The sequence below is a fragment of the Sander lucioperca genome, chromosome 8 (genome assembly GCF_008315115.2).
Source record: "Sander lucioperca isolate FBNREF2018 chromosome 8, SLUC_FBN_1.2, whole genome shotgun sequence".
Taxonomy (NCBI): Eukaryota; Metazoa; Chordata; class Actinopteri; order Perciformes; family Percidae; genus Sander; species Sander lucioperca.
Window position 1 is genome coordinate 17,285,825 of NC_050180.1, and position 18,497 is coordinate 17,304,321.

Sequence of the window (18,497 nt, forward strand, 5' to 3'; positions counted from 1 at the left end):
ACACATGCAGTGGTAATGCACTCATTTAAATGGAGGAGTTATGCAATACAATACACATGACTGTTTCTCCCCCCCCCACCCCCATTTCATTTTCGAAGACATATGCTCACACACCTTGAGCGTAACGGTGAACACCAGCACAGTAAAGACGAGAGTCCCAAAGGTCCAGTTCCCAAACATCTGCGAGGTAAGAGAGGAAGAAGAGGGTTAGCGGCCACATCAATCACACACCCCTGAGGGGGTAGTGGAGGGAGAGAGAGAGATCAAGACAAAGAAAGCATGGAATTGATTTAATAACCACAGCTGGTTGTTGGTACCAGTGCATCTATCTTTGCTAGAATTCCCAATCATTAATATTTTCCTTTATGAATGAGAAATTTAGTGAGAATTTTCATTTTAAACCTTTTTTTTTTGTCACCCATACAAAAAGATTAGAGTCCAGTCAACTGGAGCCCTGGATGCTGGAGCAGTAACATTAAAAACCCACCAACCCCAAGAACTGCTACCACAAATACATGGACATACAAATACACACACAGATGCACAAACATGTCACACAGAAAAACAAACAGATGTTGGATCTTAATCTATAGCACATACTAGCATTAATCTATTTACTACCACAACGAAACACAAGGATAATGTGGGGGAGCATCTAAGGTTTCTACTGTGTCAGTGGAGTTGTTAAGATCAGGTACTGTGTGGGATTCAGGGCTTTACAGAGATTAGGGGAATAAGGAGGACTAGAAAACTACACATTCAAATGAAAGTGCATGGATGATGTGAAGTGAGAAGGGATGAAACTGGATGAAACGGTCAAACTGAAAGCTTAAACGGTACGACAGGAACTAAAAAAGCGTGAAAGACAGAGAGAGCTGACAGGGAGGGAGACAGGCTTACCATCTGTGTGTTGGTGGTCATAAGCTGAGGAAGACGAAGAAGAAGAAGAAGAAGAACAAGAACAAGAAAAAAAGAAGAGCAAAATAAAGAGAGAGAGGAAGCAGAGAGAAGGAGGGGGAAGAAAAGAGAAAGGAATCAGGACAAAGGGTAAAATGAATTTCAGGATGTTTCAACTTAAAAAACAGGACCAAAGGCAATTGAAAACAGTTGACATGATTAACAATACAGAGAAAGATGCTATTGCGTTGTTGATATGAATGGAGATCCAATGTTGCTGACCTATAGGGGGGCCTGGGACAGAAACCTTACTGTTACAGATCCATAATAACACATACATGACCACAAAGTCATCCTGTAACACTTAACTCGTCTTTCATGAGAATCCAATGGAGATGGATGAGTGTTTGTAAAGGAAGCACTAACTTTGTGTCCATTATTCTCTTTTAATTTCCCTAAAGGACACCTCGAACACCCCATAAACTGCTCTATTTGTACTTGTTTCACTACAGATCTCTGTTGACACAGAGACAGAGGCTCACCTGGCCATTGCTGGTGAAGGTGGTGTTGTCAAATAGGAAGTAGGCACCAAAGAAGAAGATAACAGCATCAAACACACCCAGGCACGTCCAATACAGGAAGACAGGCCAGCGGAGGAGGGAGTTCTTCGCTATGTCCCTAAGAAAGACGGGCAGAAAAAAAGAATAGTTGAGCACAAGCCCCAAACACTGCATCATAAAAGTCACGGAAAAGGTACAAATAATATTTTGGTGGGGTGGTGATGGCGCAGTGGATATAACACATGCCTTTGGTGTGGGAGACCTGGGTTCGATTCCCACTGTGATACATCAACCAATGTGTCCCTGAGCAAGACACTTAACCCCTAGTTGCTCCAGAGGCGTGCGACCTCTGACATATATAGCAATTGTAAGTCGCTTTGGATAAAAGCGTCAGCTAAATGACATGTAATGTAATGTATTTTTGTCAACAGAACTGCGACAACCTGTACAAGGAGGGGTCCCTCTTGAGCGTCTCCATGGTGATGTGCTGCTCAACCAGGCTGTAGAGGAGGATGGGGAGCGAGGTGAAGCTGATGTTGTACAACGTCAAATAGGCAGTGTCGTACAGAGGCTGCAGAGGGACAAAGACAGTATAGACGACATCAGACATCTTAAAATGTAAAGCTACGTTAATAGATTTTTTTTGGGCCACTTGGGGGAAGTAGAACAAGCTGAAAATATTGAAATTATCATCTTATAAGGTTCTTATCATGAGCATGTTATGCATATGCATTAATATGCATATAATTGCCTAATTACTTTCATTTACAGTTGTGATTTTGGTCCAAATCTAGTCTTGCTTTGCCAGACCGTCCTCCACAGCGCTCCGAAGGAGGGTCTGGCTAGTCCGCACAGCATTCTGGGATGGAAGCAAAATGTGCTATGATCTATTGGCATGTCTTTAAACCAATCACAATCGTCTTGGGCGGTGCTAAGCCCCAGACACAATGACAGTGCCTCTGCAAAATAGCCTCGGGAAGGAACTTGTTTTGGTGGAACGTGTACGTTCAGAAGTTGTTTTAGTCGTGCAACAGAAAACTCAGATTGGACAGATCGTCTAGCTAGCTGTCTGGATTTACCCTGCAGAGATCTGAGGAGCAGTTAACCATAGTCCTCATAAATCGACTAGAGTTTAAAATTCCAACACAAAGAAAGCGGAAGGTAACAGACATCCGGCCGAAAACAGTAAAATCCGGCAGAATTTCCGTTGGCAACGGTGCAATCCCGGAAGTGGAACATCATGGATATAGACTAGTCCAAGTCCAACATTCAATCTTCTATTATCTCTGTGTTAGTCTCCACCAACAAAATATCTGGTCCTTCAGCTGCTAGATTTTCTGCTTTGTGACCACCTAGTTGCTAACTTTGTCTGTGAGCCATTTGGTTCTGGGCAGGTGCAGTGGGTTTACTAGAGCTGGAAACAAGATTGATGAGAGTGGAGTTTGTGGGGCTTAAAATTAAAACAAAAAAGAGGCAATAATCCTCAGCAGAGCTGAGTGGAACTGCAGTGTAAGGTGATGATTCTCTGGGGGTTCGTCTCTATAAGTGACACCAATTATGCAGCTTTAAAAGTAAACATTAAAAAAAGCATTAATTAATATATGAAGCTAGTTTAATGCATGACAATGTGAGGGTATGTAATTGCAATGTATACAACACCGTGTCAGTATAAATTGCTTACCTGCTGGGAGAACCCGCAGAAGAACTGGTACAGGAACTGAGGGAAGATGAAGCATACATTCTGGAGAAAAAAAAGAGGAGAAAAACACAACACAGAGAAAGTGATAAGCTTGTGACAAGTACACGTGAAGAGATTTGAAGAATCTAAAAATGCTATTATCAACACATTTCTGTTCATACAGAGATTGTGTGCTATAAGCTCACTGAGTGGGCTGCAAAGAGCTGGCCTGCCAAAAGGAAAAAATGAATCAGTTGGCAGGGCACTGCTTGCTGTGGAAGCCGCCCACACTGATCATCATAGCCATGAATCCAGGAGAGAATGTTGCACCATGGATTCATGAATCCGGTAATCTGTCAGAGTAGCTGCAAAATCTGGTTCTTTGTAACTCAGTGTTTCACTGGGAATTACGATAAAGTGATTAAAATGTGTGAGCCAGTGAAGCGCTCGAGGCATTCGTCTTGTACAGGTACCTTGTAGAAGAAGTACTGAACAAGTTCAGCAATTCGGATGTAATAGTAGTGGCCATGAACGAGTAGCATCTTCTTCAGGTGTTTAAACTTCGGGATGGCATAATCACTGTTCCTCGCTGCCTGTCGGCCCTCTTTACCCATGATGCCTTCAGGAAAAGAAGAGGTTGGTTACATATAATCTGAGGAATGTAACACAGCTATGAGTGTAACCCGAGAAGGTGGTTTTCTAAATATAGACTAGAGCCCAACTAATATACACTATATAGATGAGCCAATACTGGCTTATCAACAATACGTTGTATCACTTGTATGTGTTGGCAAATATGCAAAATGAAATCTAGTGCATATATGTTTTATTAACTGAACTTCTGTGACCATCTTTTAATATATTGTTTTTTATATAGTTATTCATTATAATTATGTAACTTCAGGTTAAATTTTGAGGTTTAATTTTCAAAAATCTTGACAAATTGTAAACATCCTGTCCCAGTACATATCTGTCATGGATTCTTGCCAAATATTTTGTTGACATTATGTGCGTGTGTAAAAAACTATATATATATATATATATTCATCAGATTTGTTTTACTCTCAAATATCAATATCAGAAAGCTTTAGAAATCAACTTGGGCTCTAAAAGAAGCAGAAACTTTCATATATTGATGGCCACTCATTACGGTGTGAAATGAGCTCACCAATGCCCACATGCGCTTCCAAGATCATGCTGACATCGTTGGCCCCATCGCCGATAGCGAGGGTTATGGGGTGCTCTTTAGAAGCTTTAATTAGCTTCACAATCTGAAGAAACAAAGACCCAACTTCAGTCACTACCACTGTTTGTCGTTGAGGAATGTGCCTGGAGTATATTTGTCAAGTGAAGTGCAGCTCTCTCACCTGTGCTTTCTGCAGTGGTGCCATGCGACAGCAGAGCACAGCGCTACAGTTGCGACAGATCTCAAGAAAGATCTCTCTGTAATTGCCTGAACCGGCACGCTCCTGGTTGGCCTTTAGTACCGCTGACAGAGTGGCCCCGTCGATGATCAGGCCAAAGTCGAGGCAGTCTACTGACAACCTGGAAGAAAATATCACAGACTCATCAACACACAACAAGTATAGATCAGTCTGCAGTCTTGATATTCTACTGATGTAACCAGATTAATCATCATAAGTAATTTTTCAAGGTTGTGATGAAAAAAACGCAATGGTCTTACTTTTTAATAAATTGAATATCTTTGGGTTTTGGACTGCTGGTTGGACAAAATGAGACATTTGAGGATGTCACGTTGGACACTAGAAATTGTGATGGACATTTTTCACTAATTTCTGATGTTGTATGAACCAACTGATTAATCGAGAAAATAATCAGCACATGTATGATCTCATACCAGGGTTTCTGCAGGTTTCATCGAGTCAAATTTAAGACTTTTTAAGGCCTTCTTAAGACCATTATGAATGAAATTTAAGACCTATATCACAACATCAACTAAGCCCTAAATTCAGTTTTTTTCAAGCCAAGTATCACTAAATGGATTTTATTCTTCAGCTATGATCTGTTTTATGTCTGTGGTACAGTCCCAAAGGGACTCTCACCAATAACACAAAAGTTGATTGGCTGCAATATAAGTTACATGTTGGTCTCATATGTAGTTGTAATACAGCAAAATTATATTTGGACTAGCAAAAGAAAGAATTACAACACCAAGGAATTTAAATAATGATAATGAGGTAGCGTTGCATGGATGTAGGAAAATTAAGACCTGTTTAAAATTATTTATTTATCACAATACAATACGTCAGTGAATTTAAGAGATTTTAAGACCTAAAATTTTGAATTTGAAATTGTAGACGTTTTAAAACTTTTAAAGACCCCACGGAAACCCTGTCATACCCAGAAATAGAGCGTTGTCTGAGAACCGTCCTGTTCAGTTCAAACAGAACATCATGCAGACTCTGCTCTTCTGTGCGTTTCTTGGTCAGCTCCAGGATTTGGGTGCTGCGACGGAACAGCTTGCTGGCATAGCAGGTAGCCGCTGCCGTCTCCATCTTGTCCCCTGTCAGGACCCAGACTTTCATCCCAGCCTTGTGCAGTGACTCAATGGTGTCTGCAGCTTTCTCCTGGAGCCTGCGCATCGATAAGTCGATAAGTGTTTCAGCCTCCAGTGGGGTAGGTTAAAGCATCCATCAAAACATCAATCAATCAATCAATTACCAACTGGTGATAACTTATCAATGCGTGACCACCCCTGTCCCTGCCCATCACCAGTTTATCTACAAGAAAGTCAAACTGTCAGGCAGCTGATCGATCGGTTTGGGAAAACTATACCGAAGTCTACTTTGTAAGAGCTTAAACATCTCATATTTTGAGGAAGCAGAAAATAAAATGGAAAAAAAAAACAAAAAGGCACAGCAGTAACAGTAACGAGTCACCTATCAGAGCGCACTGAATCTTTTTTGCCCTCATGAGTCATTACAATACTTTGAAGACAGCTTCATGACTCATTAATCTTCCCCTCTGTGCTGCACTGTTTTAAAATTCTCTCTCTCTCTCAACCAACCTGTCCTCCACTGCCGTAGCACCCAAAAGCACAAAGTCCCTCTCAATGATGTCATAGGCCTGCGCCAGCCTCTGCTCCCTGTCCTGCAGGGCCAGCTTGGCTTCATTCAGGTGATGACACGCCTCCTGGTATTCGGACTCTGACAGCCTTCGATAAGCAACGCACAGAGTACGCAGCCCCTCCTGCGTTAACAGTGAAGAAGAAAGAGATGGAGGGTCATCACATAAAGATACATTAATGCCCTTGAACTATGAAAATTTATCTGAATGATATTTATTTCAAAAATAGCCTGATACAATGTACCGTCAAACTGCACACTTACTATAGCATTCTGTTCCACCCGGGCTTTAACCTGCTCCACCTTCCCAGATACTATCCGAGGAAAAATGGACGAGTCTGCCCCCTTACAAAACAGCAGGTATTCGCCTGAGATCCCACAAACACAAACCAAAAAAAACATTTCAAACAAACTGCAACAATCTAGTGTCTGATCATGGATTTATAAAATGTATGAACATAGCATTGAGCACATCTTACCTGAGCTTGACTTGACTATGACGCTCATTCTCCTCCTGACAGAGTCAAAGTTTAGTACATGGAGCAGCTCAAACCTGCAGGAGAGACATAAGGTTGTTGTTTTTTGGTAAACTTTCTAATTTCTGTTTTCATTTTTAATTGATCTTCTTTAGTGAGTTTTCCTAAAATCTTGCAAATGGATGTAAAATGTGTCCACCAGACCAGCTCAGTTCTCATTGCACATTGTCATTTTTTTTTAAGTGGACCAAGGCTTTTTTAACAGGTCCTACATTTTTGGTAAGTACCCACTCTATGTTTTGTTCATGCTTATGCTGATAACATTAAAAAAAAATGGAAAGCGAAACAGGTATTGCAGGGTTTGATGAGATTTTCAAGGCAAATAGTGACTTCAAGAGACAACAATAATTATCTGAAGTAAAATGACTTTTGATAGTCACTTGCATCAAGCTAACTGAATGATCCGTTTCTACTTCTGAGAATTGTAGATGATCCTTAAACCTTCTAATATGCAAACTGTAATTCAAATGAAGTGAACCACAATACAGACTAAATATCTTTAGAATTGACATTTGCATTAAGTGCATTTTAGTCTAGTAGTTTGTGCAAAGGGCCAAAAGATTCAGATTCCCTGAATAATGGTGAATAACAGCAAGTGTGAGAATAGAACCTATTGCCTTTCCATTCTCAAAGTCTGCTGGATGCACCCCCCTCCCCTCTCCAGCTCTCCTGCTTCCTTAAAATAGCTCACTATTGACAGGCCACTGCAGAGAGTGATGGAGAGAGAGGCTGGGTACATGAGCACTTCCTATGGATCAAAACATTAGACCCTTTCTACAAAACCACTCTCTAATGGAATCTTGCCGCCTTTCATTCTTCCAGATCAGTTGGAGCATTTTGATCTGATTGAGCAGGTTCTAAAAACAACACTCCAACTGCCAACTCTTCTGTGGTTGTAGTTTGTTTGTAACCTCTGTTGAACATGTAACACAATCCGAGAGCCCTTTCTCTCCAAGCAGCTGAAGTGTGACCCCATCAACTAAATTACTCCTATTTTATCTCCTGTGGTGTAACCACAACAGACCTTTAACAGACCAACCTTTCAATCTCATCGTCTTTGTTGAGGATCTCCATGTAGTTGTCTTTCAGTCTCAGATAGGTGTAACCCAGCCTGGCAACGAGAGTGAAGGAAAAGAGGAGAAAGAGAGAGAAAGGATTCATTCAAGTCCGAGTATCAATATACACTAAGCAGTATTACTCACTTGTATCACACTTGAAAAGGTGTTCTGACGCATTTAGCGTAACCTGAGCACAGACACTTACTACAGTACGTCACATCTGTGAAAGCAATATGTTAGAGCAAAGAACTGTGACTTGGCATGTTGGACCATGTGCCTTACATGTGTCTAAGGCCACGTGCAGACCAAATATAGCACTGTGTTAAAAACAAATCAAGGGTCTGTGTTGGTGTGGGCATGTTGCTTTAGGTAAATATGATCCAGGATTTACCTGATCCGTCTTTCATGGTCAAGCAGTAGTGTGTTCTTGACTGGCTAAGTTAGTCTCCTGTCCTCAGTCTGAATCTAATTATGTCACTAAATGAAGGCACAAGCCCCCAAAACAAGCATGCTGCATTATGGGCCTGGCAGATTTTCACCAAGGAAGACACGTTTTTGCTAGTGTGTGTGTGTGTGTGTGTGTGTGTGTGTGTGTGTGTGTGTGTGTGTGTGTGTGTGTGTGTGTGTGTGTGTGTGTGTCACTTCAGATAGTGATTGACAGCAAAGTATTTCCAACCAATAATCAAACACAATGATTCATTAAAGTTTAATATATTCTGGTCCCCTAAAATTGGGGGACTATGAATATAAAGAGCTACAGTTCTTGCACCATTCATCCTCAAATTGAAGCTGAACGTCTGAACTTGCAGAGTGCCGAGCCAAGAGACACTGTCCTATTATAAGGACTGCAAAGTAATTTAGCAAATTGTGTGTTTTAGATTGTTAACCTTTTCATTCCCTCCACCAAAGCAACCTCATCCGGTGAGGAGGAGATGTAGAAGGAGGTGGGCCTGCCCTGGTGGATGCCCCTCTTGATGCCATCCACCGTCTCCTCCTCCTTCACCTGCACCGTGTGACACAGACACAGCGCCCGGAAAAACAGATCCTCGTGTTCCTACAGACACACAATCATACATTGTACACTTTTTTTACGAATGCAACTGTTCAGTCAAAAGTGCATAATTGAAATGAAATATAAAAGACCCAACTTTCCCAACTTTATTTTCTTATCCTTTAGATCATTTTATGGACATGTTTGGTGCAATTTAGTCATCGCTGTGGTTTGAACTACATTTCCCAGAATTAGAGAGCAATAAAGCAGTATATCCATAAAACCTTTTTTCTAAAGTTTTCTCCACTTTAAGTTTTGGCAGGGAGTGCTCTTCTCTCTCTCTCTCTGGTCATTTGTGGTGGCTTCTGCTCATGCTGACAACACACTTTTTCTTCTATTAAATCTAAACAAATCACTGTTGCCACTGCCAGAAATGCAAGCCTCATCACTTTTCTGTGTACCAGAGGAGGTTTTCATCCATGTAAGACACAGCAAACACTTAGGGATTACAAAGAAAATGTCAAAGTTTCCATGAACTAGATATGCAGGCAAAACAAACATTTGGTAATATATAAATGTCAGAGATAATTACTTTAATGGTCCTCCTGCCTAAAAACGTGACATGTTGGTTTATCTGCGAGCGTGGCTTACTCACATTTTCAACTAACATATGTTAAGAGTTTTCTTTACTCTTGTTTTCATCTCTATTCGGCAGCAGAGATAACACAGCCAAGAGTCTATTCAGGCTGGATTTAGAAGCCTGTTTACTTTGTCAAACACACATACTTACTCTCCTGTATCCTCCAGGTGAGGAGTCAATCATGTCTATACTGGAGGCAGCACTGAGGATTTGGCCGTTGCAGATGGCATGCGGGATGTAGACATTCCCATCAACGCAGCATTCAATAAACTCCATGTTGTTCTCAGTGAGAGTGCCTGTCTTATCAGTAAACACATACTCCACCTGGAAGGGAAGGAAGAAAAAGGGTAGAGTAAGGGCACGTCTGCAAATTTGTTTCGGATACTATATGCAAATGTGTGTGTGTGTGTGTGTGTGTGTGTGTGTGTGTGTGTGTGTGTGTGTGTACCTGTCCCAGCTCTTCATTTAGGTCAGAGGTGTTGACCTGAGCACCCTCTCCCAGCTCTTCATCAAACATTTCCTCATCCCAGGTGATGAAATAGGAGCCCAGGAATTTCTGCATCTCCACCGTCACGTACATAGACACTGGAATGATGTAATTGAACAAGACCATGAAGGCCAAGAAGTCTGTGAATGCTCGGATCACCTGAAGAAGGAAGGAAGAAAGACAACAGCTATGACGTTTTAGGTAAATGAGATTTTGGACTGTGTGTCAAGACTGTTTTCAAGTTAGAGGTTGATGAACAGACCATGTGGCGCTGGCGCTCGTTCTCGGTCCTGTGGTTGTACCAGGGCTCGTCTCTGTCTGGAGACCACTGCCAAGCGTATTTCAGAACAGTGTTGATCACCGCTTTACTGATCAAGATGCACAGATACACTATAAGAAAGGCATTCATCGACCTGCAAAAAAAGACCCAGAAAATGTACCAATCCCACTATAAATCCAAATTATGCAGTTGAAGGAGTGGGGACGTTAATCATACTTTTCTACAGCAGAGCGCTTCTGAGATTTAGACTGGTAATTAAGCGCCATCTTAGTCTCCATACCAGTGTAGACTGCAACAGCTGAGGGGAGAGAAAATGCTGAGTTATCAAGAAAATAACGACATCAGCCTTTCCTCTAATTTGGCTCAAACATTCAAGAGACATTAAACAGAGTGAATCCGCATATTACTACCATAAATATGTTGTGTGTTCTTCAGTGTGGCTCCTCTAAGGAGCAAATTCTCAGCCCCAAGTGGTCTGCAACAATGAAACAGAATTCTTGGCTGTCTTTATTTCAGAAAAAAAAACATTAAAGACATTTGCTTAATTGAACAAATGAGCTGACCTTGTCAATACAAGCTACACCCGAGAACAGAAAAGTACCTGATTACAATAAAAAGTACTCACCTAGCCAAAGGCTCTTCCTTGTCCTTGTAAATATTGATGCGTCCCACAAATCTGCAAAAAAATGTCACAGCAAAATGAAATCAAGATAAGCTCAAGGGAATATCTGCTTCTAAGAGGTTGTGGATGATAATATGTGTAGTAAGATGCATCAGTGAGGGTGTGTCACACTCACTTGTAGAGGTCAGGCTGTGGTTGTTCACATTCAATAGTGGCATGTAGCGAATCCACCTCCTGCTCCGTTCTAAAGGCCATGGTATCTTGTACAGCATAATAGGTCTAAGATAGAATAGAAAGGTGGAGGAAGGGGGAAGAAGAAGAAGACAACAGAGGAAAATGTCACCCACAGCCACTAATGAGAGCAGGGTTCATTTGACTCCTCTGTCTGGCTTCCAGCAGATTTTCTAAATGACTGGGCGAGCCATGGACGTGAGCTGTTACAGGCCGCGCCCTGGATCAGCAGAGGACAGCATGCTGGGATGGTGAGCACATCAGGGCGTCACCCCGGGAGCATGTATGAGGAGATTGGGTGGAGTACTCTACCATACGCTATGGGAGGTGTGTGTGTGTGTGTGTGTGTGTGTGTGTGTGTGTGTGTGTGTGTGTGTGCGCTCAGCCATACGTGGTGGCAATGAACATCAGAAAGGGAAAATGTAAAATGCTTTGCGTGGCGGTGTGTCGCTTACATCATTACACATGTGTGTCTGAAATCATGTGCTGATTGATAAGTATCTTATTCTCACTATTGATAAATATGCTAATTGTTTTCTCGATTGATTGTTGTCCGAAAATGTCAGAAAATACTGAAAAATGCATCACAGTTTCCTTAAGACTTATGTGATGCCTAATCCTAGTGCCTTCCGGGCAGCGCTGCCTTGAAGTCGACGTTGGGGGCTTAAAACACCATCGAGCATTATCAGTGTATGACAAAGAAAAGCCCCAAATTCTCACATTTAAGAAGCTGGAACTGTTTGATAGTTTACTTTAAATTTAGCTGACTTGTTTCTTAAAGACCTACTGAATCATAAAGTTTTCCTGTTTTAGGATCAAAGACGGTACTTCATGTACGGTATTTTAAATTGCTACTACTTTTACAGCACTAGCACCTTGTGACTGGACTCCCCGTCCAGACTGGCTGTGGTGACATAGCAGGTCCCATCATGGCGGCTGGAAGAGAGCAGGATGAGGTCACAGGGGAAAGTCTCGTCCTCCCTCACCACGACAATGTCCCCCACCTGACAGAGCAGGACAGACACAATACACACCCTGTAATGGCTTTCACGTCAATAATAAATGAACAGGTATTTTGACACAGATAGTAAAAGACAAACAGACAGACCTGCGGGTAATCGTCTACTCATCCTTTACCATTCCTTTTCTTTTTTTTCTCCAAAGGATTGAGAAGTTGCATAACGGATAATGCGAGCGGAGCAGCTTAAGCTCTGATAAATCCCATCTCCACGGTGACCATACACATGACACACGCTCTCTGAATTTGCATGATTAATATATTCATCATTATTCCTGCTCCCAATTCACACTCTAATCCTCTCTGTTTGATCTACAGTAGTGAGAAACCTTTGGTACAGAAAACGCTGGACGACATATAAAGGGAGACTGAACAAGAGAGGATGAGAGTTTCTGATGTAAGAAGTCTTTCTCGACTAATGGCATCCAGTGAAAACTACTGCTATGGCAACACAATCTATAAGACTCTGTAACCTTTAAGGCTGGGCAGCTGTATTGATGACTTATTCTAAGATGAACCTCAACATCCCACACAGTCTGCACACTGGACAGGAGCAGCAGACGCAGCAGAAAGGAGATGTACCTGCACCCTTTATATACCCACCAACCCAAAAGTGAAGACTGAGATATACCGTATCTGTACACTCATGTTATGTAGTCTGACACCTCCATTTTCATTCATGCTGGGATGATATGAGCTAGATATCTGCAGAGTAATATGCCAGCTCAGTGAAGCTGGTTCATGTTTTTCCAAAGAAATCTTCACCCCTACACCTACTAAATAAAACTAAACAATATTAATTGCTGTCTTATTTACTCTACATAATCATTTTGCCACCATTCTTTCTGACGTATTCTGCTGAGCACTCTGCAATCTGTCCTGCAATCTGTCCTGAAAAAGTAACTGACTTCCAACACATGTTGGAATCATTCATCTCCATTGTAGAATCAGGGTTTTTGCTGTCTTTTCGAGACGCATACCAGTCAAAAAATCCAAGAAAACTGGTAAGGTTAATAAGGCCAACACTATTTATTAACTGCATGAATTTATTAAGTTTTCTTGCTACTGTGGCTAGAGACAGCAACCATATTTGCTGCAGGTTTAAAGGCGCTGACTGGAAATCCCCAGAAAAGGATTGAAAAGCCTCCTGCATGCACAATCCACTGGTGCATCAGTCTCACTTGTATACGTATAACGGCTCCTGCCCAAAACCAGGTACAAAAAAAGACAATAAGATATAATAAGCACTTTTCTATTTTCTTTTACAATTTTAGTTTTAGAAAACGACAACACATTGTCAACAAAACCCCATAAAAAGACCAAAACCAACAATGAACTGACCTGACTAACAAGTATTGTCTGTGAAGGCAAAGCCTGGTTATTCTTCTGTGCCATAACCTCCATTGTGGTCCAAAAACTATTCAAAACATATCAATGAGCCACACAGCTGCACTGTTTTTTCCCTACGTGTTCATTTATTACAATGAACATGGGCACTGTAGTTTATTATGAGTCGACCCCACATAGTCTGCCCTGCTGTTGTAAATGCTAAAAAACAACCATTTGGGGGACAAATAGTGCATTTGTCCCCAACAAATGCACTATTTACTGCCGTTTGAGTAATGTTTTCTAAAAACTAGTGTCCATCTGTTTTAGGAGATTATTTAATTTTAAAAAGTATATATTTGTGACACATTTTTTAAGATGTACGTTTTCAGTAAGGAGGGGTAGGCTTGGGACTGACACAGACAGAGGGGAGAAGTCAGAAAATATTGAGAGGCGGACTAATGCATTGTTACTTTTCATGGAATTTGTTGACAAAAACAAGAATATATAATGACTCCAGTCTTATCCTCTTAAGACTTCTGTCCTGGTCGATTTAGTAACACCTTTGGTTACTAGTGGTAATTTCACGTGCATATCAGGGGCGATTCTAGGATCAGACCTTTAGGGAGGCTCAGACCCTAATGAGAATATGACACGGATACAGTGCCTTGCAAAAAAAACAACTGCTAAATCAGTAATTTCATTAGCCGATAATCTCTGAGCTAGCTACTGAACAACAACGTCAGCTAGCATTTTTTGACACTATTAACACTATGATCACAGTAATAACGACCAATTTGACACAATGTTCTAACATTCAGCAATTTTAGTTTACGTTTCAGTTTGGGTTCTAATCTGCGCCATGAAATTACCAACTTCTCCTCTGGGAACTACAAACATTAAACCACACTCCTGCTCTCCCTCTGACAGATTAGATAGAGACTCAGCCAAAGGCGGGTGTCTGACACAACCACCTCCGATTGGCCAAAACTAAGTTGACCCTGTTCTTGACTGGGTTACATGTGCATAGCAATGGTGACAGCGACACAGGATATTAAACCTGTTTCAAGCCCTTTGAACCTGTAAATGTTTTTCCTCTGTCACTAACAGACAAGTTCACGATGAACGCCGTGCAACCAGTAACCAGTAACATAGCTCAAACACAGCGTTCGTGGTTCGACTGATTAGGACTGTTTTCCAAGATGGCGCCCGCATGTAAACATGAACGCTACTGTCTTTATAATCTATCTTTTTAATAAACTGTCTGTACACTTACAAAGTTCTCAATGCTTTGGTTTACATGTAGGGAGCCACATTATGCTACCGTTGAAGTGTGGTGCTATTTTGAGCCTTGTTAGTGGTATAAAATAGCGATTTACCCTCTGACCCGAAAGCTAGCGTTACAAGCTAATCACCGGTTTGCGCTAGCTTGTTTCAAGCTAGAGACACATTCGATTAGCATGAAACCATATCCCAGAGAACGGTCGACTCGGTACACATGTTATTAACCCATAGGATCATTTTGCGCCGGAATTGTCCTTTAATAATACACGTCCCAGAGTTCTGTGTGAAATGACATCTGAGTTGACCACTGGGGGCAGCAAACAAGCCTTGAGCAGCTCCTTTGTCAGAAATGCAACAGAAGAGCAACTTCTGTATTTGTTTATAGTGCAACCAAACAAAATGTCATTGGCTAAGAGTAACTTTGTTTTTAAACAGGGCAGTCAACAGTGTGGCCTGAAATGGTAATACTGAACTTGCGATCAATTGTCTGCGTGTAATTTGAATTCAACATGGTAAAGGCATCCATCAGTAACAATATGAACTACTACTACTATATGGAAAAGTAATACGATTCCAAATAATATTGAATGTTATTGCCAAAGAAATGCCAGCCATTAAATGGGTTTTGATATAAGTCTAATTAATTTTTATGAATGAGACTGAGGCACAAGACCTAACAGTGATGCTATTGCATCAGAATGACATAAGAGAACATCAAAGGATGATGACAGGACTATCCTAACTTGTGAAATACATCAGCCCTGTTCACTTGCCAAGGGGACTCTTGTATGGTGCACCAGGGAACACTATAATTGTTCCTCTACTACAGTTTCAGGGCAGTTAATTGGTGGAAAAGACGAGAGAGCAAGAGAGAAAGGAAACAACGTTAGAGAGCACTGCAGAGAGAAAGAGAAGAGGGGAGTGTGAGAGACAGTTATAGAAAAAGTGAGCTATGCAGCAGTACCGTAGTGTTGCTTTGTGGCCTCAGGTGCTATACTCCTCTAATGAGGCCATTCTTACCCGTAGCTTGTGACTTTGTGTCCTCACCACCTTCCCCTGCTGCACCACGTCAACCGGACACTCGTTTATAGAGCAGTCAGCCTTGTGTCTGAGCCAGTCCTCATAGCCCTGAGAGAGCAAGAGGGAAGCGGCGAGAGAGAGGGATAGACAACAAGATTGTAAGATAAAAGGAAGAGAAAGTGTTTGTTGGCAGGGGGGAAACAGAGAATATAGATTATTGTGCAGAGAGAATCGGGGCCAGAGCATAGTGTGACATCAAGAGAGACGGAGGGGGGAGGTGAAAGTCATCCACTGTAATTAATTAGTAGTGTGCTCCCTGAGCTTAGTGTTAGTGACCTGTTTCCTGGATTTCTAGCCAAAACGTCACGTTTTAGATTTATGTCCCAGCTAAATTCAGGCTTCCTCAGCCAGAACAGCTCTACAGTATCTATCACTGATAGTACCCCATCCCTCAGTACCGGGACGCGGTAGAGAGGATGCCTCTCCCAGGGGCATGTGATCCTCAGCTAGAGTGATTAACAGAGGAGAGCATTCATTATCATATTTCTCACATCACCAGACATATTCAATGGCATGTCCTTTCGCTGAGAGAGGAATGTGTATATACAGATAATAGAGCAGCCGTTTGGTAAAGAGTGTGTATTTGAGGCTGGGAGTTGGTGTGTGAGTGGGGATCGTTGTGGGCAATATTTCCCAGAAATGTGAACATGTTTGTGTGTGTCCTACCTGTTTTATTGCAGTGACAGTGATAACAAAGAAGAGGGGCAGGCCGCTGGTGACTGGGCTGGTGGGGGTGTCGATGATAAGCTGCAAGGGAAAGGAAGAGAGAGAGGAAGGTGCAGGGGGAGGGGACAACAGAAAGAAGAAGGAAGAGGATGCCAAGTAATGCAACGCTGAGTAGTAGGAAGTGCATCAGGAAAAAGCTTCTGTAATAAGGAATCAAGCACCAATCTGGCAATGTTAAAGTATCCAAGTAATCAAATCTTGTTTGATTTCCTCCATCTGCACTTACAGGAAAAATCCATTCTGGGATAGTTCACTTTTTCATGTTTCCTTCCCTATTTTTAGCCACTACATGTGCATATGTAGAAAGTAACAACAATAAAGTGGGACCTTTTCAGTCGACAAAAAGAAAGAGGGTTCATTGCTGCTGTGTGCCATGCCCAGTTTGCCCCATTAAGAGGGTGTAGTATTGCACATGCTACTGATAAAAACAAACGGCACACAAAGACCCAAACTGTGGCTATGTTGCATTCCGATCTTCTAAGGCAACTGCTGGTAAAGAAATGGTTGTATCCTACTCTTCCTCCTCTATGATGAGTTTGTCCTTGCATGATTATTCAACATTTGGTGCAATATAGTGGCTCAATGAAAAAGCTGCTTCTTTTTGATTCTGTATTAGACAGACATACACAGAGCGGTACAGTACCCATTATTTTAGGAAAATACGATTTTAAATTTAAATTAAGTTGGTAATCCTCATGCAGGATTTCACTGTTGGATAATTGCTTTTATTTTGAAATCAGACAACAATAAGGTGTTATTATGAATCCCACAACTTTTCTTGGCAAGACAGATTTTCAGTATTTTTAAGCAAGTTTAAAATTGATGTGGCACAAATCTGAAAACATGAGGATTATTAATGATGACTGACCCTAACCCTAACCCTAACCCTAACCCTTGTTTGTGTGGCTGCTTTCCTTGCAGGTACTGCAGGTGGGCGTGGCAGAGGGTGTTGTTAGTAGAGTGGAAGAACTGTTTAAAGTGAACTTTTAAAAAGGCCTTTTGGATTCAGTTGTGTCCCCTCCTCGCTGACACACCATCATCCTGGCCTTGGTTGTGTTTTGGTTTGTTTTAATGCACCATACAACACTACACATACATTCTTTCACTCATGCACCCACTCATCTTACTGAACTCATTGATTACACATCCCACTGTTAGTTGAAGTTTATTTTTGCTTTATGATTTAAACTAATATATTATTTGTTAATTGGCTTTGTTGAGTGCATCTCCTTATTTTTTGTCATGGCCGTGCGGCCCAGTTTGTGACACATAGCATTCAATCACTAAAAGTAACAAAACCCCAAAAACATTTCTTCGGTTTCCAAGGTTTACACCTTATTCTATAAGAAACTATAAGAAAAGTTAGTAAAGTAAACTTACTGGGTTCTGAAATGTCTGAAATGTCACCTATTGGATGAACTGCCAAGTCTTTTGGTACAGACCTTGATGTTCCAAGTAAAGCTAAGGAAACTTTTGTGATTTTGTACTGTCATGTATAGTGTTTTGTGTGGACCCCAGGAAGAATAGCTGCGGGAAGCTAACGGGAATCCTAATAATGAAATGAAACTTAACCAAATTATCTCCAAAGATACAATGTTTTCACCGGTTTTCTGGTTCCACCGAGCCAATAACAAGTAAGACACTCGCTCAGCTAACTCTGAATAATCCTCATGTTTTTAGATTTGTGCCACATCAATTTTAAACTTGCTTAAAAATACTGAAAAATCCAATCTTGGAAAATCATCAGTAATCTAATTTACACTATTAAGTTACCTGTGTATGAAAAATGGGGCAGTGTTCAGCTGTCAAACTTCTCCAGCTGCCCTGAAAATATTGTGATGCAAAGCCATGCATACCGTGTAGGCATTAAAAAAATAAAGCACAAAATGGACCTAGAAATGCATTTTTGTTTTAACAAATAGACAGCTGGGAGAGTATTTCCTTGGAGCTTCACTGTTTTGTTTTCAGATCAAACAAAGACAGGTGGAAAAAATGAC

The 18,497-nt window shown here is 41.3% G+C and overlaps 1 protein-coding gene across 9 annotated transcripts in view; it reads right to left on the reverse strand.

Moving 5' to 3' along the window:
- LOC116045939 (probable phospholipid-transporting ATPase IH) overlaps positions 1-18,497 on the reverse strand; it is a 34,754-nt gene that overhangs the window by 6,717 nt on the left and 9,540 nt on the right. For 6 of the 9 annotated variants that reach the window (XM_036004323.1, XM_036004324.1, XM_031293973.2 and 3 more), the window contains 24 exons: positions 16,441-16,521; positions 15,715-15,822; positions 11,942-12,070; positions 11,011-11,114; positions 10,839-10,889; positions 10,624-10,688; positions 10,430-10,511; positions 10,196-10,346; positions 9,895-10,092; positions 9,597-9,770; positions 8,703-8,869; positions 7,797-7,868; positions 6,701-6,774; positions 6,486-6,589; positions 6,164-6,345; positions 5,497-5,730; positions 4,503-4,680; positions 4,304-4,406; positions 3,609-3,754; positions 3,139-3,198; positions 1,901-2,028; positions 1,440-1,575; positions 901-924; positions 115-180 (listed from right to left, as the gene is read on the reverse strand). In XM_036004323.1, coding sequence (XP_035860216.1) covers positions 115-180; positions 901-924; positions 1,440-1,575; positions 1,901-2,028; positions 3,139-3,198; positions 3,609-3,754; positions 4,304-4,406; positions 4,503-4,680; positions 5,497-5,730; positions 6,164-6,345; positions 6,486-6,589; positions 6,701-6,774; positions 7,797-7,868; positions 8,703-8,869; positions 9,597-9,770; positions 9,895-10,092; positions 10,196-10,346; positions 10,430-10,511; positions 10,624-10,688; positions 10,839-10,889; positions 11,011-11,114; positions 11,942-12,070; positions 15,715-15,822; positions 16,441-16,521 — 2,817 coding nt within the window. The remainder of the gene's footprint in view (positions 1-114; positions 181-900; positions 925-1,439; positions 1,576-1,900; positions 2,029-3,138; positions 3,199-3,608; positions 3,755-4,303; positions 4,407-4,502; positions 4,681-5,496; positions 5,731-6,163; positions 6,346-6,485; positions 6,590-6,700; positions 6,775-7,796; positions 7,869-8,702; positions 8,870-9,596; positions 9,771-9,894; positions 10,093-10,195; positions 10,347-10,429; positions 10,512-10,623; positions 10,689-10,838; positions 10,890-11,010; positions 11,115-11,941; positions 12,071-15,714; positions 15,823-16,440; positions 16,522-18,497) is intronic. The other 3 variants (XM_031293981.2, XM_031294026.2, XM_031293999.2) reach the window with 2 other exon arrangements.